The sequence below is a fragment of the Cygnus olor genome, chromosome 5, assembly GCF_009769625.2.
Source record: "Cygnus olor isolate bCygOlo1 chromosome 5, bCygOlo1.pri.v2, whole genome shotgun sequence".
Lineage (NCBI taxonomy): Eukaryota > Metazoa > Chordata > Aves > Anseriformes > Anatidae > Cygnus > Cygnus olor.
Genome location: NC_049173.1, coordinates 57,218,284 through 57,245,809, shown reverse-complemented (window position 1 = coordinate 57,245,809; position 27,526 = coordinate 57,218,284). Strand labels below are relative to the sequence as shown.

General features: G+C 40.9%; 1 protein-coding gene across 2 annotated transcripts in view; it reads left to right on the top strand.

The window, feature by feature from the left end:
* Positions 1-27,526, top strand: part of LGR4 (leucine rich repeat containing G protein-coupled receptor 4) — a 74,812-nt gene that overhangs the window by 36,499 nt on the left and 10,787 nt on the right. For both annotated transcript variants that reach the window (XM_040557392.1, XM_040557391.1), the window contains exons 3-12: positions 9,323-9,394; positions 10,869-10,940; positions 21,513-21,728; positions 22,256-22,327; positions 24,048-24,116; positions 24,710-24,781; positions 24,868-24,939; positions 25,628-25,696; positions 25,944-26,015; positions 27,143-27,208. In XM_040557392.1, coding sequence (XP_040413326.1) covers positions 9,323-9,394; positions 10,869-10,940; positions 21,513-21,728; positions 22,256-22,327; positions 24,048-24,116; positions 24,710-24,781; positions 24,868-24,939; positions 25,628-25,696; positions 25,944-26,015; positions 27,143-27,208 — 852 coding nt within the window. The remainder of the gene's footprint in view (positions 1-9,322; positions 9,395-10,868; positions 10,941-21,512; positions 21,729-22,255; positions 22,328-24,047; positions 24,117-24,709; positions 24,782-24,867; positions 24,940-25,627; positions 25,697-25,943; positions 26,016-27,142; positions 27,209-27,526) is intronic.

Here is a 27,526-nt window from a genome sequence, read left to right as displayed (position 1 = left end):
GCTCACCCCAAGCCAGCCAGCCATGGGCAGGGCTCTGCACTTCCACAGAGGTCAGGGAGGATGCTCACTGCTCTCCGACTGCAAGTTTCAAAGAGCGTATCATGCCCAGTGTTATTGAGAGGAAAATCATTGCTCCTGAAGGCACCAAGAGACAGCAGTGCTTGGTTATCTTGCAGGTGTGTGCTGATGCCAAGGTCTGTTTTGTTTCTGGTTTTTGTTTAGACTGTTTCACATGACATCTCTCTTCTGCGACACTGTCCTCAGATAGTTTTTATTGGTCACGGGCAAATTTGATTGAGATTTTTGTTTAATAGCTGGTGAAAGTGGTTAGGGAATGAAAGTGACAAAAAGAAAATTCTGATCTAGAAAAGGTTTCTCTTTTCTGAAAGACAACACGTGTCTGCTTTTGGAGAGGTGAATAAACAGCGAGTGAGAGAGCATGCAACTGTAGTTTTTCAGGAAAAGAAATTGGAGGACTGAGAATGGCTTGACTATTTAATTATATCTATGCTGATTACAGCACTAAAAGGTCTTACTGAAACATCTCACACACCCCTCCCCCCAAGCCAGAGCTTCTGATCGTGGCTTCTAATTGACAAAATACATTTTGAGAACGTAAGGATTAATTAAAACGCATACAGGCAGTGGAAAATGAGGTGTTTTGGCCATGAGGTTGTAATCAGGAAGTATCTGCAAGGGAAATGTCTCGAGTTATTTTTCCTCTTGACTGCAGCTGAAGATGACCACCTGGCTGAAATGGCACAGCTGCTTGCTTTTGTAGTATCTGCTTCAGCGTGTAATTGCGATGGTCCCTTCCTTCTAATTTCTGCATCGGTACCAAGCTGTGTTATCCTTGAGGAGGGAGGGGGAGCGTCGGTCTGTTTTATTACTTGGGTTATATGAATAAGACACGTCGTGGAGTTGTGCCAAGGCCACCGAGGCTGAGCTGGTAGCTCGGCATGCAGCGGCTTTCCTCACCTGGCTGCGGAAGCATTTGGTGGAAGGAGGTCTTCGTCCTTCGGTGCTCGGGCTGTTCATACAGTGCTCGCAGGGTAGCCTGGGGATGTTGATAAGGTGGTGTCATTCCTCTCCCTTCCATAAATACAGCTAGCCCCGGGACTGGTAATGGGAAGCTGGAGACAAAGGGCTCATTCTGAGTAGAAAAGGAAGGATGAATCTCCATGAGAGAAGTCGTTCTGCTGACATGTGCTAACTGAGGCTGTGGTTGAGCATCCTCTTGTGAAACTAGCTGGTGCGACTGGAGACGTCACTGCCCCGCACCTCTCCGTTCAGCTCCCACAGCAGAGACGGTGGAGCAAACCAAGAGTTCTCGTCAGCTGCTTTATTGTCAAGGCAGCCTGTTGAGCCATCCTGGGTCGGTGTTTCAGAAATAGCCGGCTGACAGTGGGTTGGAAGCCGATGCGCGCCCTTGGTCCGTCTGCCAGCCCTGAATATTTGAACAGCTGGAGGAGGCAATTTCTTCACTCTCTCCCTCCAGCTTGAATTCCGAGAGGTGAAGTTCTAATGAAGAAAATGTGAGGTGTAGGTTTCACGTGTGTTAGCAAGTTAAAAGCCTAAGCTTCAACTTGACCAGCTAGCATACATTAGAAACTTTTGCTGCCTTGTGTGTGCTGGAGCTTCAGACAGTGCGCTGGCGTGTCACAACTTGCACCTTCGCATTCTCGTCAAGACAAACCTCTAGGCGAAGACTCCCAAGTAGAATTAACCACAGTCAGCTAAGATATTTTTAAACATCACCTACTTGGTCTGCACTAGATGCTAAATGATGTTTAAAAACATGTTGGCCAACCTGCGTTTAATTAATGTTTTCTTATCTGTGTGAGTCCTAAATCAGTTTGATTCTGGATGAGTTTCAGTCCTGCTGATACAAGAACAATGCTTCAGTGGCTTAGAAAGTTCTCACTGTGCTTCACAATCGCGTATTGTTTTCTGTCTGAGGGCTGAACCTTACAGTGTCAGACTTGGAGACCTGTCTCGCAAGCCAGAATTGATTATGCTGCCTCAGCTGCCAGGCTGGGGCTGCCTGAAAGTATAAACTAGGTAAGAAACTTCTGGAGGCTGAGTGGCAGCCTCAGAACCTCTCGGGCTAGGCCTCCACAGTTGCAGAGGTGTCTGCATAAACTAGGTATTGTATTTACCCAGTATGTTAGAAAAATGGTAACAGATTTAGTTGCCAAATATATGTTGATTGAATCCACTTCGACATTTTGCAGTGTCACTTGCTAGATGCATGGTCATTCAAATGATCCCATGCCTGGAAAATCAATAAATGTCAGGGCATGAGACAGGCTGTATGGACAGAATAAAGCAGCTTTGAGGATTTACTGTCTCAACTGACTTCTTGTTTTCACCTTCTCATGTCTAACTGTCAAAGAGTTTTGTGATCTTGGAAACCCGAGCATCCGAATAGCAGTATCTGCCAGTAGTTGTTTCAAGAGCTGCATCCTAGCTAATGAAAACATATCTTGGTTGCCTTGATCTCTGCATTTCTGCTTTACAGACTTGGTAAGTGAAATGGATCTATAGCTAGGAAGGAGTGTGTTGGTGCTGGAAGAGCTTCCGTCAGCTCAGTGTAGCAGACCACGTGCTGACCCACACAGGCAGCAGAGGGTCTGTGTCCATCTCGTGGCCTGTGATGAGGTTGGTTTCAAATCCACACATCCAGCTTGGAAAGTCCAAGTCCTGTGAATTGGAGCTGTCAACCACAAGTCCTCTGAGAACATCAGAGACCCTGCTCAGCAGCTGGCCCACCACTGTGGAAGTCATTCCCGTAGCACAGCGAGGTGCTCCCTATCTCTCAGTATCCACAGTGAAAAGGAGAAGTTAGTGCTCAGACATGGCTTTTGGAATCAACAACAAGAAAAAAGAAAATCCCCCCAAAAAGTCATCTCTCTCCTCTCCAGCACTGCCTTATTTAAGTTTGGCTGTCATGGCGAGGAATGTGGGATGTTTGTCTCAGGTAGCTCCTTCTCCTATAAACATGATGGCATCTGTAATAGTGCCTGTTTGTGCTCAAAGAAACATAGAAATCCAGAGTGGCAGAACCTAGATCAGCATGTACAGACCCACCCTAGTGCTTTGGGGCAGCTATCCAGGGAAAGGTGTAGCTGGGAAGGAAGCTACTGCAACTTCCCAGCTTACAGCTACTTCCTACTGCAAAGGAGGGTTAGTTGCCATGACACAGTGCAAGACATGCAAAGGCAAATAGGGAGAAGATGTATTTTATAAAATAAGTTCTGCTTTCAAGGTAGGAGAAATTGAAGTTGTTTACTGCAACAACTTGTCATTATGACTGCAGAATAGTTGTTACCAATTCTCAACGCAGCACGTTTTTACCGATTTTTAGAAAATTTCTGCAAATTTCTGTTTTTTTTTTTCTGGTGAATACTAATTGGGAGTACTGTGACAGCAACTCATATTGTGTAATAACTGTTTTAGGTTATATGTATTTCTTTAAGTGCACATGGTGGTCCCTGATGGTCACCACTTCAAGGAGGTCTTGCCCAAATATTAGGCATCATTCAATTTGCAGGCAGTATCTCACAAATTAATGACGACTCATATTTTGCACAGAGGGAAGTGCTCGCTTTTTTCGATATCAATTATTTTCCCCTTAACAAGAAAAGAATATCACTATAAATATTCTGTGATAGTCCTTGAAAAGGAGTATCATACAACCACATTTTGTTTTGCAGTAGGTGCTAGTGACTCTTGCCGAATATTTAGCATTAGAACTTATGGAGAGGCTGTAGACTTTCTTTTGATCAATTTAGTTTACTTTGTCATTTTAAATTTCAGATCAGGAATGCATTTGGAAAACAAACTATTACCTTGGAGTTCACTATAGTTTATAGACAACTGGAGATGTGAACAAGTCTCGGGATGGGAAGTGCCTACTCAGCCTGATGGAGCTGGTGCAGTTTCAGTGCTGGTTGTAGTTGTAGACCTCCTTTTTTGGTTCCTGATGTGTCTTGGCGTATGTAATCAGAGTTTTATAAGTAATGGTTGAGATTGTAGAATACAGAAACCAGTGCAAGAAAAGGAGATGAGGATGAATGCATTTTCCATTACCAGAAGCAGAATAAAGTATCCATTTAGTTACGCTAAACTGCCACGGAAGAATTGGAGTAATCTGTAGGTTATTGATTTGCTTCACAGCAGTACAGCAGGCTGTAGCTGACAGAAGTCCCAAAGGGGCCGTTTGCTTCTCACAGATAAGCAAAGTGAAGTTTAGTCCAGCAATACTGCTTCCACTTAAAAGTGTCCCCCCTTCTGCAGCTGCCGAGGATGGGCAGGAGCTGCCTGCACAGGCGTGTGCCCTCTCAAGGGATCGCTGCACGGGAGAAGCAGTGAGCCTTTGATACTTTCCTGCAAGCGTCTGTACCTCTTTTGTAAAACTTCAAACCTTTAGGAATAAATTGCAGCATGTAACTATGGATCTCCAGCGCTTTTCACTTGTTGAAGTTAGAAGGTGGGTGTAAAATTGTCATCTTCTGCCTTTTCTGTATGGCTTAAAAAAAGCAGATAATCATACATTTTATCGATTCTTTGCACTTAAGGAAACAGAATTCCATTCCAAAGTGGATACTTTGCAGGAATAAGTGGAGCATGAAACTCTTTTTCCTAGGTCTGAGAATTTAATCCATATTCTCCATTAGGAGTATCTGTAAGGCATTTTCAAAGGTTACTCCTGTAGCGGGAGAACTTGAAGCAAAATTCAAATTTGTGCGTGAAGCACAAAGAACCCCAGAAAAGCTGATGGTAGGGGTATGGACACGTATGTAAGGATGACAGAATAGTCTGGTGGAAGACAACAAAAATGTAAAGAAATTGCTAAAGTGTAAGTGGGGAAGCAACCAAATGTTTTCCTTTAAGATGAAAGTATGTAGATAAAAGTTGGAGAATTAAAAGGGGACGGGGAGCGGGCAGAGAACCAGTGACAGACGGTCTGAAAGGAACTGTGAAAGGTTGACTCGATCTTGAATAGGAGTCTTGGGTCTCACTAGAAAGCAGCTAAGAAATAAAAATAATAAAGCTTGTGATTTCTTATGACATGTAAAGCTTTTATTCTGTGTCAACATATGAATTTTCAGTTGAGAAAGGCAGATTACAGTTGATCCATAGAAAAAGTAGCCTATGTATTATTATGGGAGACAAAGACTGCCAGGTAGAGTTAGGAACACACAAAGGTGGAAAAAAAACAACAACCTTAACTAAATTAAAAAAAAAAAAAAAGGCAAAACCTCTCTCTCTCCTAGTGTGTGTGTGTGTGAGAGAGAGAGAGAGGTTTTCAGAAGGACAGGAGGAGATCTATTCTTTGCTCAAGTAACTCGGGTTCACCACCATCTGGGATGAAAGACAAGCAGAGAGGTTTCCAAGATGTTTGTGTTGCATCCTGTCAAGATGAGAGTGATGGTTTTAATTGTTATGGCCAAAGATGCATCCGTGGGACATCCTCCCTGATTTTGGAGTGACATGAGTGATTAACTTGGCTCGGTTACCATGCAGCAGGGTTGCCAGACTCATCATTGCAGAACTCTTAATTTCCCAAAAGACAGCAGTCTTTGCTGCCTTCAGAACAGTTTCACTGCAAGAAGTGATGCTTGCTGTGTACTCTGGGAATTAGATACCATGGAAGATTATTCCCCAGCCAGATTGTATCCCGATTTCTGTAATAACAACGAGGTGTTGTCTACATCTGGAGATCATTTACTGTGCCACTTAAAATAATGATTAGAGTGTATCGGTCTCCTACCAGAAACGACAGGATAGCAGTATTTTGTCCTCCGTATGTCCTACTTACTTTATTATGCTAATACACTGAAATCAGTTTTGTCCTTTTGGATGTGTCCAAAATTGCAAAAATTTTATCCCAACAGTAGTCTATTAAATTACATTTTTACTGTTTGTCTCTGTAGACGGATCTATTTTATAGTCCTAGGCCTTTTGGAGAAAGATCTCTCTTGAATGTTGATGTGACTTGGCCAGCCTAACTATGGACTGACTTTCAGCCTAGCTCTCTTAGTCTGTTTCCATTCAAAAGGAAGAAAAGGATGGGTTCTCAGTTCCTGACAGCGTAGATGTAGGGCTGCCTTCAGGTGTCACTTCGGAGCAGCTTGGAGTTGTCCCACCGTGGTGAGGAAGTTTCCAGGACTGGGCCCGAGCAGACCAGGCAGGCTGCTGGGAAGAGGTTAAGCTTGCTTCTGTTCTGCTGGGGTTCTGAGCCTTGGTAATGCTGGGATTTTCCTCAACCCACTTACCCCGTGTGTTTGTGAGAGAGAAACGGAGGTGCGTTATTTTTGTGTGTGTGTGTATATATATAAAAATTATACTTTAAACTCTGAATGTGTCTATTTTTCAGACATGCTGTAAGGAGGTATGTGGAAAACCCAACTGCACTATTTCAGTGACATTTCAATGCATGTGCTGTATATGCGCTACGTTGTGTGCCATTATTTGCTCTTTTCTCTCTTTAAAATGAAGCTGATTATGCAAAGAGAAATCCCTCCATCCGCCCAGCTGCTGCGTGCTGCAGCAGAGGGAAGTAAGCGTGCTGAGAGCGGCGTCCAACACATTCGTCCTTGCCTACTGGAGAGCTGCAGCTCCAACCTCCTAATGAGTAGCTATGCTCCCCAAGGCTAGGACACGAATGATAAATGTATATTTGGCAAACTGATTAGTAAAGCCTTTGCACACTTGGCTAGTTGTATCCTGTTTCATGGAAGGCTGCCAGACGGAGGAGAAACGGAAATGTATTGGATTGCAGTTTTTTTCTGCTGGTTGGTTGCAAAAGGCTGAATAAACAGGAGTTGCCTTGAGGTAGGCTGAGTCTTGCTATTTGAAGTCACGCAAGCCTTGCTTTGGCTAAGTTGTATTTTGTTTCCAGTGCTCTGTAAATTGTGCTAGGGACACTCGGTGAGGCTGGGGGAAGGTTGTTCAACTGGCTTTAGTTTAGCTTTCTAAAACAAATCATAATGCTGAGTCTCTCTGGGAGGAAGAAATTACAGCAGATGCCTGATATGTCACACACCAGCCCATTTAACTGGAAACCTCAGCAGAGCTGGAACCAGAGCTGCTTGACAAACATTCATCAGGACTGCTGCGCTCTGAAGCACGCGTTAGGTAATCAGCATCCACTATTGTTTCAGTGCCAAAATAATTCAGTGCTGAAGTCTCAGTTAAATTTCTCTTGATTTAAGGATTTCTATTTTGATGTTTTGAATGCTTTTTAAAACAAACGTGTTCTGCAGATCACTGCCAAAATTACTGGTGTAGAGACCCAGCATGTTTAATCTATTTCTTTCAGTTTACAATGACCTTCTTAGGAAAATGTTAAAACGAAAGCCATGAAATACTGGAGAACTTCTCTCCCCACCCCCCCCTTTAAGGTGTAAAAAAAATGATTTGGGGCAGCTACTGGCAACAAAATGAATTTGGGGAGGCAGATATTTAGTTGCCATTTGGAATTTTTCATTCCTGTTAAAAATTCAAAGTATTTGAAAAATCATATCACAACTCCCAAGTCCTGAGGTTCTTTGCAGATGGGGGATTTCAAGAATAAGTGTATGTTGTTTCTCCTTTTCTTCTGGTTCAAGGCCACCCAGTTATATACAAGCCACACGAGCTTTTCACAGCAGTCAGCTCTCTATTTTTTTATTATTATTATGATGATTTGTAAACAGCAGGTGATGAACTTTAAGCATGCTTGAGATGATGTTGGAGCCGAAGCTATGGCGACTGGGGTGTGCATGGGAATGAAGGAAACTAAAAGCAAGTTCTCTAAAAGCAAGTAGGATCTGCAGCTACCATCCTGTTCACTGTGAGCAATCCTCTTCTCCCTTTGCTCACAAATGAAATCGTCTGCCTTTGATGAATGGATTTAATAAACATAACTGTTATGCTCTCTATTAGGCAGCATTCGATTAAGCCATTAATTCTGCTATGAGCAGACTGCTATTGGAATCAAATGCTCTGGGTGATCGCTGCTATGTAGTTAGAGGTAGAGAGCAAGATAAAATGTAATTGTGTTGTTTTGTTAAGCTGATACTTTAGATGATGCCACTTTATTTCCTTATTTTCCTGTTAGAAATAATATTTTCTCCTAGTGTGGCTGTCTCACTTCAGCTCCCGGTAGCAGTGGTGTGTTGTGATGTTCTCTGAAGCACATATACTGCTTCCCACTTATGAACGCTGTGTTGTACGTGGTACTTCCACCAGATAATTTCATTACACGACCTCTTCCAACATTGATTTTGCTTAGCTTGGATATGAAACCAAGTCTGAAAGCAAAGACTTGGCCTGAAATGATGGCGTCTTTTGGCAGCTATGGATCACCAGGTGTTCTGCGTTGTTGTCCTTACCCCTAAAACATACACCTCGTGTCACAGCTATCCGCAGCTCAGCAAAGGTTGGACCACACAGGGTCTGCTGGTCGGGATGCGGGCAAAAAGGTCGTCGAAAAAAGGAGAGGGGGATGGGAGGAGCTGCTGGAAAGCAGCTGTTGGGGCTGGTGTTTCTGCTTTGTCTTCTGCGGTGCCTCCTGTATGTATTGCTGCTGGTCTCACAGTTGTTTTCCCAGTTGGGTTGTGTTAGCATCTAGCAGTCCAAGGCTGAAAGCAGCCTCGGTTGGAGGCAGTGGGATTACTGCTGAGGATGCTGTTCCCTTCCTTCTTTCTCGCTTCCCAAAACAGTTTTCTTTCTGAAAAAAATATCCAAAGAGCTGACAACAAAGTGAAAGATGACCAAGACAATTGTCTTGGTGATGTTGGCAGGCTTTCTGCCAGCTGTCAACGCTGTAAATGTACAGCCTGCTTGCGAGTACCGTTCACGTTTGAGACTCCAGTACAAGCTTTTCCCTCCCTCTCCTTAGCATCTAGCTATTTTTACTTCACTGCAGTTTCTTTAGAAACTGCTGCATAGATTAAAACCACATGTATATCAGAGCATGTGTTTCACTGAAGCAACGCTGAAAGCCTGAGGAATTGCACTGATAGCGGGAAATGAACTTTTCTCAAACCTAGTACCATAAGGAGATTCCTTATTGTTCTGTAGTGCTTTTTTTTTTTTTTTTTTCCTAGCATGTGTTCACAAGTATATCTGTGAGGCTGAGTGTATCCCGGTTGTGAAAAGCGTGTAATGACTGAAGTAACTGATACAAACTTGGAAGATCATAAATATAGCATAAGTGGATGCAAAATACCTCGTTGCTTGTAAGATTTCTTGTGTTGGTGATTTGTCTTGTTAGATGATTGTAGAAGTACTGTATTTTATGACTGAAATTATTATTACAATTTTTTTCCAGGCGACTGGCTGGCAATGACCTTTCTTTTATCCATCCGAAGGCCTTGTCTGGGTTGAAAGAACTCAAAGTTCTGTAAGTAATCGGGTTTTAGAGCTTCGTAGCTAGATGTATGCTTTCTTATTGCATAGTCAGCCTATTTACTGATGGGCTGCCTTGAGATTTTTTTTCCTGCCTTTCTCTGCTAAAACAGTATTGTGTCCCCCCCCCCCCCAAATTTACAGAGCTCCTACATTTTATATAAAGCCTAAACAGAAATTACTGCATCCAGTTAGAACACTGAGTTTTTTTTTTCCAGACGTATAGCTTGTAGCAGAGGAATCCTAAGAAGGAAAAATCCTGAAAAGGGCATATAAAGCTTTTTTGTTGTTCTCCACCCCCACATCTTATTGCATCAGGTAGTGCTAGTGCTTACAGAGATTTATGATACCGGTTGAACTTTGCACCATAACCTACCGGAGATAGAAGTCATTCTGAGAGTTTCGTGCTGCTTTAGGTGGAAATGACTTACTGTTAGAAAAAAAAGTTCAACTACTTTTCCATAGCTAAGGATAAAAACAGCTTTTTGCTCTTTGGGGTTTTAAAAGCCTCTTCCCAGAAATTGTTGCATTTATGCAGATGTAAATATTTCCAATTGCTGGTAGGGTAATAGATAGTTAATTAAACAGGTATTTAAATTACCTAATGACAAAGGACTTTGAGGTTTTAAAGAAAGAAGCATAAACACACAGCATAAGCAGGATGCAGATTAGGAAACTGCTGATCTGCAAAGATGTTTTGTGAATTGAATGCACAATATGAAGGCCCTTGAAGGTATCTCTGTTGGGATACTCAACTCTGGAGAAGCCTGAAATTCTCGCAGTTCCTGAAAAAATTGATGTTTAGATATTAATTAACAGGTAACCTTACATGTCCAATTACAGTTACCCTAATATGAACCAAAACCTAATAATATTTTATAATGTTTGAGAATCTTAATTATTTAAATTCTCTTTATATGAAAATACTCATCATGCCATGCTATGGTGTCCCATAAAAGAAATTCTAAAAATACAGCATAACTTAATTCCGCTTGGCTCTAGTTTTGTTCTGTATCTTTTTAATGTTGTGCCCAGAGGTGCTTTGTTGTGAATAAACTTTGTAAATTAGATCGCTAACACATTGTGTATTGATGCGGCTTTAAGAAAAATTAGAGGTTTGTGTATTTTGTAGCACGTATAGGAAGATTTCACAAGAAAATAATAAAATGTCATTCGTTTTAGCAAATTTGTACTAGCATTAAACTGTTTGGCCTCTTCAGTGAGTTCTCAGGAATTTCAGTGTATTATGTCAGAACCTTGTTCTCTGCAAGTTAATACCATTAATGAGTTGCAAATGCAGCTCAAATAGACCATTTTCTTGTTTCATCGTCTTTTGGTATGTTGTCTTGATAATCGCACGTGCTCTTATGTGCATTAGAAGTGAACCGTGGGCTCTTCTGTCCGCTCTGCTGTTTGTATAAAGATGATTGTCAAAGTCTACTACACTAACACACTGGAAATTTTTACAGAACCCTACAGAACAATCAGCTGAAGACTGTACCTAATGAGGCCATCAGAGGATTAAGTGGTTTACAGTCCTTGTAAGTTTTCTTACTTGGCTTTTCTTCTTGCATTGTTCTCCAAGTTCCACTTTCGGTCACTTCGTACAAGTTTGCTTCATTCTGTAAATTTCTGAGGTATAATCGTTTGTGTAATAATGTACCCGGACTTTCTGATATTGCTGTTTCAGTTGAGGCAAAGTTTTCCAAGTTCACAAGGTATTGTATTCATTGTCCTTGGGGTGTTCCAGACCCAAACTCTTTCAAAACCCAAACCCAGGTACATGATTGCTGTATAAATGTAGAGGTGGTGGAGTTAAGTATTTATCATTCTTATGCATGTCCTAAGGTGTTTAAGCAATTTTAAAACATTGTGCAAAAATGAATCATGCCCGAGTCTTTTGTATCTGGAGGAGGAAAAGGGGTTTCTGGGAAGGAGCATTGCTTGAGACATGCATAGTATTGGTTTTACTGGAAGGTGTTGAAATCACATAGACAGTTACGAACGCCTCAGCCATTATTGCTAGTTGCTCATAAGGTATTTCGTATGTGCTTATGCTATCTCATGGCTTATTATGTTTTATAAAGCATCTTAATCAGACCTTAATAGTTAGCTACAGCTCTCTAGGTGGTAGATACTTATCACTGATGAGGAGGCGGAGGGGGGGAAGGGTTTCAAAATTTTTCCTCCTTTCTGCTTACCTACAGAGAGAGGGCAGATTATCTATTCCTTCTGTGCCAAAACTCAGGTTTCTGGCTAAGATCCTGTTTCTTTGTGTTGCATCAGATTACGGAGTAGTTGTGCAACTCTTGCAAAGGTGCTTTCTGCATTCCCTGAGCTTGGATCTTGGCCACTACATTCTCATGGTTGCTCCTGTATTCCCGCCTTTTCCATCTCGAGAAACCCCAACAAGCTGCACGGGGCACTGTGAGACTGGCTGCAGGTTATCCCACGGCGGAGCAGGAGTGGGACAATGTGTAGTGCATGCCATGGGGGGCTGCTGCTGCTCATCTCAGGACTGCAGTCTGCTTGGTGCAGAGGTTGTGCATCGTTATATAACCCCTCCAGATGACATGATATGAATAACCCTGTAGTAAGATTTCTAAAGAAGAACCGAAATGCCTCCCTCCTTGCTTCCAGCACTTCTGAGGTGCCAAAGAAGAAACTGCTTCAGTAAATACTTGTTGTCTAAAAATAATCCATTTCATTTTCGATGAATATGCTTTTGTCTCTGCTTATTTACAGTAACGTTTGTTCTGTATTTGAAGTTCAAAATATTTAATCTCCAATTGTTGGTTTGGTAATTTTATGGGCAGGAGAAAAAGGTCAAAGTTAAGGGGAAAATGATAAAGCCATAATTTCTCTCTCTCTTTTGAAATTAATATACTTGGATATGATTAGAAACAAGTTGTTCAAAAAAGCGGATATTTTAGGTTTAAAAAAAAACACACTGATTATGCAATACCAAATAATATAAATGATATAATCGTGTGATACAGTGTCATTGATACTGAAACATAAAGCCACAATTCCAAGCGTGGTGATGTTTGCTGTTCTGGGAGCTTCGGTGTTCGTAGACAAATGATAAACCATCAATTTTAGGAAGGTCCAAAAGGAGGAAATTGGATTAATAAGTAGCTAGATGTTTGTTTTTCTTTTTCTGAGGAAAACCAGATTGTGTTTTCAAGAATTACTGTGAGAAATACAGTGGACAAATCCAGTCTGGAAGTCACTGAATATCAGTGTCAGAAAGTCAAAGAGTTTTCTTCTCTTTTTAGAAAAGCGTAGTGAGAAATGTGAAGCATTTTTCCTGTGTGATCAGTATACTTCACCAGAATGCATTTCTGTCATTTTCACATTTCAGGAAAACTTCCAATTTCTTGTATCACTTGTAAAAATTGCAAAATAGTTAGGAAGATCCCCTGCTAATATAGACAGCACCTTCTGGCAAAAGAATATTGGACTGGTCCTCTGAATTTTGTGTGAGCATGGAAACCTGAATGCCAGCATGCTGCTTTATTTAGTAAAAAAAAAAAAAAAAAAAAGGCAAACAAAAAATTTTCGAAAGAATGTGTCAAAAATGGATTTAAAGCTCCTGAGCTGCTCTGACCTTCTAGAACAAATAACTTGTTGCAGAATATATGCTTCTACCTATTTATATATAATCTCAATCCAAAAACTGCAAGTTTAAACATCGCTTAACTGAATGTCTTTTGGCAGTTGCCCAGTTTGCTCTAAAGGTGGCTTTAGGGGGATTTTTTTTCTTGGTGAAGACACAATTTGCTTGTTCATAAAACTTTATACTATATTGATAATCTGAGCTTGGTTTGCAGCTCCCATAGAACCCTGTCTCGTTTCAGTCTTAATGTGCTCCAAGTCCCGGCTGCGTAGGAAGGCAGTTGCCACATTGTGTGCATTAATGAGCCCAGTAAACATACCTGGGTTGAAATAAATGAGATGGTTACAGGAGCTTCATGATTCCTAGTGTTTATACTATAGCTGGAGAGTAGCCAGTGTGGTTCAGAATACTAAATGACAGCTCTTTATTTTCTGTTTATATTGGATATTTTCCCAGCTCTGGCCTCCTAAAGAGAGTTAGAAAAGAGTTATTATTTATGAAAGTGAAATTTTACCAAAAGGAAGAGTTCTGGTGAGTGGAAACTCACTTTTTAGCACCTCAGAATAACTTATCTGGCAAGATATGCTCTCACATTGCGCGATGCAGCGATACCTGTGGGCAGAAACTGGGACCGTGGGACTGTGCTGCTGGGATGGGAGCCGCCAGCTGCTTCTGCCTGCAGCTTTTGGGAGCAGAGAAAGCTGATGAGTAAGGAGCTACACACGGAAGCAATACTGCCAAGCACTGACAGTGTATTTTTGTTACTACAGGGTAATGAAGTGGCATCTTACATTGTTTAAGTCTGGGAATGGTGTTGGTGAGGTTTTCCGGCAGTCCAAGGGTCACACGGAGAGGGGCAGCAAGGTGGTGTGCCACTGTGAAGGTGTGTGCAGATACTGAAAGGACTGGGAAATAACTTCAGAGGGTCACTTGTTTCAGTGTTTTAGTGTAAGGTGTGTATTTGACTGCAATAACTTTTTTTTGGTAATACTGTTTATTCTGGGATTTAACCCAGAAATGGTTCTTTAAGCTACAGCAATTTCCACGATTCCTCTAACTCACCCCCAGAAACCCAGATAAATTGAATTCTTTGTCATAACACAGAATTTTCTAGTACAAACCAGAGCATGATGAATACTGAAACTACTGCATTAAAAAATATATTAAAAAAAAATCAGGTGCTTTGGAAAAGAGAACTGTATTCCATCTGAACTCAGAAAACGGATTGCTGCTGCTGTTGTCGGGCATTTGCCATCAAACCCGTGAGTCATTTCTGAAAGCTGGTCAATGGCCACCGACCCGTCAGAGACCACGTCTTGTAATTGCAGCCAGGGAAGCGCGGAGCTGTTGGCCCTGCACATGTGCACACACGCCCGCGCGCAGGGAATGTTCGAGCGTTCTCCAGTACCAGTTCAAAGCACCGCAGCCTCGGTGTTGTTCCAGATTCCCAAACGGTGGTGTTGGGACAGAGCCAGTGCCGCACTCGGCTGTGGTAGCTCCTGCCTTGCTCCGTGTGTGGGCGTTCACCCGAGCTGCAGGTATGTGTCCGCATGCGCCGGGCCAGCCGTGAGCATCCGTGGTACCCAGCCAGCTCCGAGCAGCGTGGCCCCACCAGGGAGGAGCTGAGAGCTGAAGGCTGGGGTCCTGCTGCGGGACGGAAGGAAACGAGAGCGGCACCTTGCTTTGCAGGGCAAAGGTGTACAGTAAAAGGGTGGGAACAGGGGATGGAGGCGTATTTCGGCCACATTTTAGATGTGCTGTAGCACATACCTGCTCTAACCTCGCATCTCTAACATCCAGTCCATCTGTGTCTGTCTGGCTGTTCTTGGAAGGATCCCTTATCTTCCTGTATATACAACAAACAACAACAAAACCCACAAATCACTTCTAGAAACATTCTGCTAGTACCGTAATTAAAACACACAGCTTCAAGTGGTAGTTCGCAATGATGACAAAAATTTTAGTAATGTAACACATACAAACTGAAGCACGTTGACAGGTGTCACAAGGGAAGATCCCTGAATTTGGAGAGGACCACACAAACTCTGCTTTATATTAAAAAAAAATTAAAATGCAAGTTTCAGCTTGTTCCTTTAAAAAAAAAAAAAAAGTCTTAGAGCTTCTGTTGATAATTTTGTGTTTGTGGATTACCAAATTTTGAAGGACCAGGGGTATCTGTAAGGATAATCTTCAGTGGGAGACTGTAGAAGATGTTGATTAACAGCAATAACTAGATGAAGTTAGCAACCATCCTGTCTCGGATGATGCACGCTCCTTCAACAGTTGTAGATTTTTTTTTTTTTTTGAATGAATTGACTTTGAATGGGTTTTCTCTAGAGGTTTTTCATTTTCCTTCTTTGCTGTTACTAAAACGATAAAAGGAACCAGTCTTCAAGTGTGTCTGTTGTCAGCTGAAGAGTTAAGCTCTCAGCGTCAGAATGGGAAAGGGAGAAATCTGCGCACACTTTACATTGTTTTTGCAGGTTAAAAACAAATTTAAATGTTCTGAATGTGCTTTTCCCTTCAAGAGCTCTCCTCAGCATGTTTGGTTGTGCTGAAAAATCTTTAAATATGCAGAAGTTAAAATATACTGCTTTGGAAACTTTGCATACTTGCTGTAGGACAAAATAATAATAATAAAAAACATTTTTCTGTGCTATGTGCACCTTTGGGAGCTCCTCTGATTTTCTTGTACGTGAGACATGGGTATTTCATGTGAACCTCAGGATTCTCTGGGCATTTTGTATCTTATTTTTTCAATGTCTAGGCTTGTTTAAGGCACTGCTAATGTTTAAATAACAATCAATAAATGATTTAGAAACAGAACGCATCGGAAACTTACCTGGAGTGGTGGAAATTATCACTCTTCTGCTTATCGGTTGTTTTTCTTTTCCTTTACACAGCATATAGGTAAAGATCAGCTGAATCTTCTATGGGCAATTGGCAGCAAACTCGGTGTAATCTCTGATTAGTACCATTTGAAGCATTTCAGTGGGAGAAATATACGTGTTGTCAGATCAATACTGGTGATTGAAATACCTTTGGCATGTATCATTTGTTTCTGAGAGCTGCCGTAAATTTGTCTTCAAATAAAGCAAATCCTTGTACTGATGTTCACAATACGCAAGGTGCAGAGAGCAACTGTTTGATACAGTGAGCAAATGAACTAAGTATGTTAAAGTACCTCTGTTAACCTCTGTTAACGGCAGGTTTACTGCCTTACATTGTAGCGGAGTTTCCGATGTATTAGTCTTATCAGTACTCAACTTCAAAACCTAAAAGTCAACTCCAGTGTTATTTGAGTGATTTCTTTGTGGTTTTTGAAGGAGCACTTTAAAGAGCAAAGTTCTTTAACGATTGTCATTGAGCAGAAGTGGTTTTACACAAGAGTCGGGAGTGATTTTCCTTTTATTAACATCAATGTTCAACTCTTGCTATTAGTACAAGGCTGTTACAGTTTCTCCATCACTGAAACCTGGACTGCTGCGTGTGGTTGCAGGTGAGAGCTAGCGTGGCGACCGGCGAGGCTGTGACGGAAGCCAGAAATAAATCTGACAGTCTCCTCTTCCCTGGCAAATATCGATAAAAGGCATGGCAGGGTTACGAGATGCAGTGCAAGTACATTTGTAACGAGTATTGCTAAAACTGCATGCATGAGGTGTCGTCTTCTGCTGTAGTGTATTCAAAAAGCTGGATGGCATGCCATTGTGCCTCCCAAGTATCTGCCCCAAAATTGTCTGTGCTCTGCACACACCAACATGTTCCTGGGAGGCCTGGTCTGAGGCTTTCAGTACAGAGTTTTAAGAAAATTTAAGATATACTGGACTCAGAATGGTAATGTTACTTGTGCTTATATAATTCATGTACACACACACACTTAGGTGTTAGTTAGACTTTGGAACTCTTATTCATTTGAATGAAGGTAGGAGTTCTTATTAGTTTTACGGTTTCCTTTATGTGAAGTTAATTGTTTGTAGATCTTTCATTTGCTTTGTTCTTTACCTGTTCTAACAATACATTAAAAACTCGCGTGAGAGCTGTTGAATGTATAGGCTTTTGTTGTGCTCCTGCTCTTTCTTCTTGTGCACTTGTTGGAGTTTGTATGAGGAGAGAACCCGATAGGAAATACCAATGAAGATGGCAGCTCAGAAGGTAAACTCTGAATTTAGAGACTAAAATTTGAAGGCCTCTCACAAGTCAGTGCTTATAGGGCAGCTGGAACTGGAGTAGCTTTTGAAAGATGAAGGAGTGTAAGTATATGCTGCAAGCTCTAATGTCAAGACCGTAGAACATCCTTAAAACCAATGGAAAAGGACAGACTTCATTAAAGGTCAGTCTAAACAGCAAAGAAGAGTTCCTGTACTTCGTTAGCTATTAGTGCTAGTGAATACTCTCATTCCATCAGAAAGAAAAGGTGTGGTGCTGAATTGCACTATTTTATGGAAGCTGTCAAATATTCTAGTTTTGCTTTTCAGTTGTTTCATGAAGTACACTGTTGTGTGCATGCTGTGTTATACAGAAGCATCACAGCTGTGATTTCCACAGTGGAAGTAATGTAGATAAGCTTAAATTTTACCGAGGGGTGTGTGGGGTTGGGGAAGTAGGAATAACTGTGGCATATCAGGTTTACACTACGAGGAATGAAGGAACACAAACTGTGAATGAGACAAAAATGGCTGAATTACTTAAAAATAAATCTTGACGTCTGATAACTAATAACAGAAATTGAGCTCCAATAAATTATTTTTTTCTGTAACCCTAGTAATACCCAGTTGGGTTCTTTTTAATGTTATACTTGCTCCTGTTACACTTGTAAATCACAGGTTTTCCCTTTAAAGCTGTAAATGCAGCTCAACAAGAGCGCTATGCAAACCTTCGGTTTTCAGCTATTTTGTTGAGATGTGCGATGGCCTTTGGGGAAAGCTAGGGCCAACACACTGCTTTTCAGACTCGCAAAGCAGGCAGCTGCTATGTAACTGGGGAATTGAAGGGATGCAACCCATCACAGCATGCTGTCCCGTCTGCCTGCTTAACTTGGGCTTTATGATTTGGCATCAGTAATTACTTCCAGCTCGGTTCAGACATTGCTCTTGGTTAGATGATGCCAAGAAGCCACAGAGAGCAAGAAAAATCCCCTTTCTGTCTTCCACCCGCTCTCCCGCTCCATGGGAATGGTGGCTGTTTTGCCTCTCCCCCCTCAGTTTTACTGCTTGGGGCAGAAGATGAAAATTAGAGATTGAAGGGCTGTGGAGAGCCATCGGGGTATGACCCCGATGCGGAGTTACGTGGGTTCTGAATGGGGCTAAGAGCAGGGCCAAGGTTCTGACCAGGGGAGCACCTCGGTGACCTGCCTGGCTCCCTGGCCCTGTGCATCCATCCTTCTGCCACCCGTCTGCCGGTGAGCGGCCGGAGGGACAGACCCAGGCCTGGGATTTCTGTGGGTTTTGTTGTTGTTGTCTGTTTGCTTGTGTGGTTGTTTTGTGTGTTTTTGCCCAAATCTTCTTGGATAAGTGGAATTTAGTAAGGAGCACAATGAAAGTACAAGCATAGGCGGAAGACAGGTAGTCACAGGGACTAAGTGCTGCCTGCCTCTCAGGGTGTGTTGCTTCTCTTACAAAAGTAATAATAGAAAAATCAGTTGAAGAGAAGACTCGGATATATTTATTCCACTGGAAAATAATTCTTTTGATCTTCAGGGAGGTGTGTAAATTCAGGAGGGAGAAGAAAGACAGGTAATTTCTATTTTTTTTTTCTGCAGCAGAGCCCCAGGCTTTTTTTCTCTACCTGCTACCCCTCCCCCCCCCTTTTTTTAATTATCACCAGACATTTAATTTCTCTGAAATGTTCCAGTCTTGAAGCACACTGAAAGCATTCAAACAGAATGGTGTACACACCTGTCAGACCATGGGGCAACTGATAAGGGGATGCCAATATATGAACCATAGGAATTAGCTCTTTGATATATAGCTTTAGAGCTAATGGCACCTCCCTCGTCTTAGGAAAGAGCCTTTTGGCTGCGGTTTTTGTAAATTCCTGCTTATATCAGTGTATTTGTTGCTTAATTTTGTGCATTTCTTGACTTGTTATTATATGGAAATTCAGCTGCTGACATGTTTTTTCTGAATAACTGGGAATATTCAAACCACGTACAGCACAACAGCAAGACCCTCTTTCACAGAAGTAGACAAAGGGCATTAATGCCTTATGGATATTATGTGGAGATTTCTTAAGATGGTGTGATCAAGCTTTTCTTCTTTCTTTGAATTTACCATATATTTTACATTTCGGAGAGAAAATAGTTAGGCTAATGCTGACCACTTTGGTAAACCCAACATTTTAACATCTTAATTGTTCAAGGTTGATTTAGATGCAATAAAATGTATCCTCACAGGTATGCACAGTGCTGTAAGCTAGGCTGAAACAAGATGTTTCCAGCTGACTGCAGGTGGAGCAATGTGCAGAAACACCTCCCCTTCTCTTGGCCCTTTCTGCCTTCCCAGTATGGTCCAGTGAGCTGGGCTGGCTGCTCTTCATCTGCTCTTGTACATGGTGAAAGAGGAGAGAGCCCAGAAGCCCCCTCGTGATTACTGGAGCCATGGTGACCGTGCACAGGGACAAATGTGGAGCAGTCACCTGGGCCATCCTGCGCCTGCTGAGAGGGCCAGGATGAATGGCTGCAGGCAATGACTTCTTAAACTGATCCGGCTAGATTTTCAAGAGCATGTCTGATCATGGCTTCAGAAATGCAGTGCGTGCTTAATATAACTCCCAACCCGTGCTGTGCTGGTTTGTATCATAATAAGCATCAGCGTTAATGGAGTGCATATGTGTTTTGTCTCCCCAGACAGCAGCATACATAACACAACTGGTACGCCAGTCATCTCAAGCTAGTTATGCAAGGTGTTTTCTTCCACGTTTGCAGTGAAGTCACCAGGTTTCAGCTCTGTGTTGACCTGCAGAAGACTGAATGCCAGTCACTCTCAGCCCTACGCAGACTCAATTTGTTACAGTTCTCTTTGTGTTTTGTTTTTTTTATAATTATTTGGTTTTGTTTTCTTTTTTTCTTTTTCCATCTTGTGGGCTATCATTGCTTGCCTTTCATCTCTTCCACTTAGGAAGAATAGTGCTTTATTAATGTTTTTTGCTTCTTTCTGGGTCATCCCTTGCAGCTGCCTGTTCTTGGGGCTTCTGTCAGTGTAGACCCAAACTTAAGCCTTTACTCTGGATGTTTTTCCATTTTTGTCCCTGACACAGCTGGTTATGTAGCAAAACATGGGCAAACCCAAACCAGGCCCTGTCTGTACCTTCTGCCTGCTGTGGCTGCCAGTGATGCTATCCAAGTCACCACGCTGCTGGATTAGGAAGATGAAAAAGCAAGTTGATTCAGAGCATGTTGCACAAGGGAAAAGCACACGTAGTTTTGCATAAGAGTTTCTGTTGTCACTGCCAAAGCCAGGCATCAGACAGGGAGCACACAGTACCACGTGGATGAGGATTTGTGGTTGGGCTGTGAGTAGCACCTGCACCTCTGTTGTGAGGGTTCACAGCTGAAGCCCAGGCTGAGGACCTACCTTTGGCCTCCGAGGTGGAGGAGCATGGAGTTCTTCCAGGTGTGGAGTTCTTTTTTGGTTTTTTTTTTTGATGCTTTGAAACATGAAGAAGCTGTGAAACCAAGAGCATACGTGAGCGAGTAGTTGTAACAGGACTAACTGTAACACATGTGCTGCAATTCTTTTTGAAAGGCAGCAAAGCCATTTTCTACATGTGTTGCTTCTGCTAGTACTTGCAATCAGAGTTAATGTAGGGAAAAAACCTGGAGGCAATAATGTCCAACACTTACCAGTGCTAGTGTTCTGGTTTGCATTTTTTGTGGAGCGTGACAGGAGAGATCAGCTGTCAGACTGAAAGATATTTCTCCATTTTGGCTGATGGTGTAATGTTTTATTTGCCAACACGGTTCATAACTGACTTTGTTCAAGAACTGCATTTAATAGTTGCGTTTCCTTAAAGTAGTTGCTTAAGGTGTGTAGCAGTACCACAAGACAATACGTATGACAGTATACGGCGCTATTGACAATGGAGGTACAGGGATAATCATTCAAAGGAGTAATGCTCTCTGCAATCTGTGAGACAATATCAAGCCACCTTTCAAGGTCGTGTTCCAGTAAGGTACCTACAGGAGCTGGAGGGTTTGTGGGGAGGAGACTTCTGTAGTTACCAATTGACGTGGGTAAGCTGATTGTAAGCATATGAATTTGTTAAAATGCTTTATTAAAAACATCTAAGAAGATTTTTATGAAGCTTTCTTTTATGGGTTCATGTGACTTGAAAGAGTGTTCACATGTCGCTTCAGTAAACTCTCAAACTTATCAGTATTAAAATATTTCAGTAAAACACATTTAAAAAATGTTCGGGGTGATAGGACTTGAATCTACTTTTTTACTGCTTTGCAGTTTGTGGATTTACCATGGAAATTCTTTCTGTTTCAATCTAGGCGTTTAGATGCGAACCACATCACAGCCGTACCAAAGGACAGTTTTGAGGGCCTGGTGCAGTTGCGTCACCTCTGGCTGGATGACAACAGTTTGACAGAAGTCCCCATCCATCCGCTCAGCAACCTCCCCTCTCTGCAGGCGTTGACGCTGGCCCTTAACAAAATAACGCACATTCCTGACTATGCATTTACAAACCTGTCAAGTCTTGTTGTTCTGTGAGTATTTGTTACTTTGCTTCACGGGTCACTTGGATTGTCCCTGGTTAGAGCTTCAGTTTATCTAGGATGACACTGAAAATAGCATTTGGCTGTATTTTAGCTCAATTGTCTAGTAACGGCCTATACCACCAGTGCAAGTTGTTATCATGTATACTCGACAGCCCACTGCAGGTTTGCTGAAGACTTTCTACTATACAGAAAGTCAAAAGTGCTATGGGTAGTGAGGTTCCCGGATATCTTGATGCCATATTTTGATTTATACGTTTAAATCATGTTTAATTGCACTTCTGGATAGTGAGTAAAGGTTTAAAATAGGTTGTTTTGACTGCAGGCAATGTATTCTGTTCCCGTATGAGGATGAGATATTTCTGTCTGGAAGTGCAAGACATTTTGCTGCATTATCCATCCCATGAAATGTTTTTTCTAAACCAATTAACTGTCTTGATTTCATAGAACAATCTGCTAATTTGTTAATTTACATGAAGTTATTCACTCATCTTCATTCTTGTTTTGTTCTTTTTCAGACATCTTCATAATAATAAAATAAAAACTATAGGAAAACACTGTTTTGATGGATTAGACAACCTTGAAACCTTGTAAGTATGTTTCTTAAAGTAATTCTTTGTTCAGTGTCATTTGTCTCATTCACAGCTTAATTGAGCTTTATGGTGAAGATTTTGCGAACAATGCATGTGTGCAGCACAACACATACCTCCAACACTTATGTCCAGCTCAGGTTTCGGAAGTGAAGGCTAATACCAGTGCAGTGCTCCACCAAAACTAATTAACTATGTTGAGAAGCGGGTAAATATTAGCCTGGGTGAAATGTCGTGCAGGATGATGTGGCTCTAATGTTCCTGGTCCTGATCTAGCTGGTGTATCTTTGCATAACACTCCTCTGAGTCAGCTGGATATATCAGAAGTGTTTGAGTGGCCCTGTTATGTGATAAGGGACAAATATTTGTTTCTCAGATTTACTGTGGGATTAAACATATTTAAAATACGCTGTCAAAACTGTTGTGTGTCAATAGGAGGTTTCTCAGAGGGCCCTAGTGGGCTGTTTCTCCACTGCTCCTCCTCTCTTACTGGATGGGCACCACTGCCTGCCAAGGAAACTCTCTATCTCAAGTGTCCAAGCAGCTTCTAAAGTGATCCTCAGCTCCTGGGTTCCCAGCCTCTCGAGACTGACATGAGTTCACTTCAAATACTGGCAAATATTAAACTGATAGGCTGCTTTATCTGAAACATTGAGCGTTGCATTCCTTCTGACAGAAATAGGAGATGCAGGTGCACCCGCACCACTTTCCCCTTGCCTCAAGTCTGTTGTCCTTGCTGACAATTCATACTTATCCCAGTACCACTTTTCTATAGTGGCCTGTCAAGACAGGGTCTGGGCTCTTTTCAACCTCCAGAGCACCTCCTAGGAGAGGAATGGCCTTCAGCTGCTTGAGTTGCATTCCCTGTTTCCCTTCAACTTGCTCAATGAATGTCTAGTAAGCAGTGTTTCCTTCAGCGGTGCCTTTAGTTATGCTTAAGAGAATGCTAAATAATTAAAACTGATGAAGGAGGGCAAGGGCACGCTACAGCCACTGACAACCTCTGTTAACATCAGGAGTTTGGAGGAGTCCAGGAACATTGCTTACTCCAACTACCTTGTCATTCTCTTGGAGCCTTCAGTTATTAAATTAAGTAATAACCAGGTACTATGTAAATGCATGCAGCTGCTGTGAGACTCTAAAAATGGTTTTGTTTCTCTTAAGCAATCCTTTTTGCAGAAGTTCATAGCAGGTTCTGACATAACTGCTAGAATGGTGACAGGTTAACAGTCCACGTCCGTATCATTGACGTGCACTGATTCAGTGTGATGTGATGGGCTTTACCTATGCTTCTCTTTAATATTTAGAATTGGTTTTGCTACAAGGTCTGCTATTGCCTAATGGCTTATTTACTATTTATTTTATAAAACCAGAGAGAAAAGTTGTCAGAGTAAGCTAACAAAGAGTAATCATATGTGTCTACTTTTTTTTTTGTCGTCGTTACTTTGAAATCTTAGTTCATTGTCATGTAAATTCATTTGAAGAAAAATCTGTGAGGTGTTGAAAAATACTGAGCTTTGCTGTAAAGAAATGTCATAAGTTATTAGCTGGTTATAAAAAACATCAGAATACTGAATCTAAGTTAAAAATCAAGTTATTCTGTAGTCTAGTTAAAGATGTTCTGAAAGTTTTTACTTTCACTGAATTGTCTTAAATAGAAAAGATTTTGTTTCATAACCATGATAAGTATTTTCTAACTTTTCTGTTTTGTTTCTTCTAGGGATTTAAATTATAACAACATGGTAGAGTTCCCTGAAGCCATAAAAGCCCTCCCAAGTCTAAAAGAGTTGTGAGTATTACCTATTATCCCTTTTTAACTCTTTTCTTTATCCTTTCTGTAAATAAAAAGAGAAAAGAAATTCCCAGATTTAAGAATGCTCATCTGATTATGCAGCAGCCTAGATCAGATCAAGTTATGCTAAGTGATGCTGTAATTAAAGGAAAATATAATCAACAGCTACAGAGGGAACCTATTGAAAATGATTTTGGAGTTATATAACCAAGGAATTTATTCAGGAGTACCATTAGCATAGATCTTAATCATGAGCTGGTTTTGGCCTCCCATAGCAGAATTATATATTCACTGATTGTGCATGTTTTCCTTGTTCCCTCCTTAAAAAGGGAAAAGGAGAGAAAGCATAAGATCATGTTTTGGACAGAATATTTTCTTCCTACTGAAATATTTTCAGTATAGCTAGAATGGAGTAGACAAAAATCACGCCTTCAAACTTGCTCCTACATACTCCAATTTAACTACAACCTAACTTTTGGCAGGATTAGGAGTTGAATAGGTGTAGTGTATCCGCACAAAGATGACGACTGTTGGTTGAATCTACTGGCAGTATATTTCTAAATGTGGGTTTTCTTTGCTAATATCTTTAGGGCATTTCACAGTAACTACATTTCCATAATTCCTGATGGTGCATTTGCAGGAAACCCCCTTCTAAGAACGATGTAAGTAATTTTCATGCTTCTATTTTTAGTCTGTAGCAGACTGCGACTGTAAGAACAGTGATTGAAACATGTTTTTCATTTCCCAGACATTTGTATGATAATCCTTTGTCTTTTGTGGGAAACTCGGCATTTCAGAATCTGTCAGATTTGCATTCCCTGTAAGTATCACCTCAACTAAATAGTACAATAATTTGATATGAAATGTTGTGGCTAAAAACTCAAAATAACTGAATTTCCCAACTGCTTCTACCTCTTAATGTGTAATTTTTTTAATCAGTTAGCTTTAACAAGCATTGTTATGGTTGGGAACGTCCAGTTTCATAAGAAGTTCTGCTAAATATGCTTTACAACGTTGTTTTTTTTTAATCTTCATCACCTTGCGTAAGACATAATCTCTGGCTGAATGCTCAGGTTCTTACCTAAACAAACTCCAATATGTCCTGGGTGTTTTTTGAACAGGGGTGTACATTGTGAGGATACTTTGCAGGTTAGTGCGTGCATGCTCTCAAACAATATCAGTTCTGGGGGTGAGGAGTAAGCAAAATGGAGTTCCAGCTTTGAGCTACGGACTACCAAAGAGTTTAGGCCCTTTTCCTATGTGTTTTGATATGACGCTTTCCAATTTGATTAGTTCCAGTTAATTGCTAACAGAGGTAATTTATTAAACAAATTATTAGTGTAAGAAGCACTTAGAAGAATATCTTCATGTGTAAAATTTAAATAAAGCAGAAATAATAAGGATGTTAGAGTGTCTGCTTAGTGAAAATATCTACCTGATAGCAAGACTGCATGTCACAATTCATTTGCATAATAATTTACAGCTAATTTTTGTGGGGATTTTTTTAGGGTCATTCGGGGTGCCAGTATGGTGCAGTGGTTTCCTAATTTGACAGGAACCATTAATCTGGAGAGCCTGTAAGTATATTATGCAGAAATAATTTCCAATGATTTCTTGGGTTTGCCCCATGTGAAATGATTGAAATGTGATTTAGTGGATCTGGAGACCATCTTGGATATATGTTCTCTTCCTCTCACTAAATGTCTTTGTTGGTGAATCTAGCACCTAACAGCTAAGACACCATCTTCCATCTGTTCCTATGTATGCTAGTTTTGTTATACCATCAACAATACAAATATTTATATGTGTGTTTTTTTTTCCTAGAACTCTAACAGGGACCAAGATAAATAGTATTCCTGTTAATTTGTGCCAAGAGCAAAAGATGCTACGAACTTTGTAAGTGTACACATTGTGCTCCTATTTTCATCTGGATCAAAATGTTTTGATGTAGAGCTAATTTAAAGAAAAGGTTTTGCTCAGTTAGTAATGCAAAGGAAAAATAGAAAAAGAAGAAGCAAGGTGTGCTGAAAATAAATGCAAAAGAACAAACTGGAAAACATAACCTTTAGGGGGCCAAAGCCATGTTTACAAAGGACGCATATGAAAAAATGAAACAAAAGCACTTTGTGAGAAATGGAGGAGAAAAATACCTTTTGTTTTACAGGAGATAAATTGGGATGAAGGAGGATGATGATGTATGATTTATTTTCAAATACCCGTTTATCTTTTGAACAGAACTTGAAGGGTTGTTTGCAAGTTTCTAGTCTCCCTTTTTTGCTGCATAGTTTCACAGAAAATTCTGGGAGGTACCAGTACCCCAAATCAAAATTTGCAACAAATTCCTGTATCACATACTAGCCATCCAGTTCATCCTAAAAATCCAGCTTATCAATAAACCTTTTTAGATTACAGTTCTAAGAATTCAGGAAATTTGTACAGTATGATTTTTGGGTATGCATGTATCCAGACATAGAGCTAAAAGCAGCGCCTATAGGATCAGAATTGTTGTTTGGGAGGGATTGCATGAGCTGTTGAAGCCACTACAGAGGTACAGCCTATTTCTCCCTTACATTTCAATTGCAGAACACTAATTTCAGTTGTTAATGTTTGCCAAATAGAGTTTTCAGTTGATTGTTTTTTCTATGCTTGCTCACTTTACATGACTTGTTGAATATTTCAGGAAAGTCAATGATAATTTTGTTCACCTAATTCAGAGAATTGACTGGGGAGACAGAAAAGTACCTTTTAACAAGGTTACAAGAATGAAGTGTTGTAAGGCAATAAATCAGTGTTTTACAGAGTTTAAAATAGCCTTATTTCTGTTACTTGTTGATGTATGTATGTAACACGTATAACTGAAGTGCACAACGGGACTAGTCAGGGCAGCTGTCTTCACAGATGATGCTTGTAATTCCCTCTTTAAAAAGTTTTTTTCCTGCCAATCCACTTGGTTACAAGCAATGAGATGTTTCAAGTAGAACAGAATTAAACTGAGCATCCTCCTCCCATTTTCTGTTTTGAAGGGACTTGTCTTATAACAATATAAAGGACCTCCCAAGTTTTAAGGGCTGCCACTCCTTGGAAGAAATGTAAGTAGAAATATATGTTGGTTATTTTATTACTTCTTTAGTTAGTACATTGAGTCCTGCTCTCCAGAGTTGTTTTTGCTTCATGTTTGAGCATAAGTACAATTTGAAGATTAAGGCCAGAGTGAAGTAATATGACCCTGTCATGATGGACAGAAAGTTCAGCCAGTTGTGTTTTCCTCAATCAGCTATGGTTTAATTGTTCTTTTATCAAAAAAAAAAAAAAAAAAAAAAGAAGGACGCATGAATCCTACATTTCATAGAAGTATTGCTATATGCATAAATGGAATGAGCACTTAGGTGTTTTCTTTCATGCCTCTT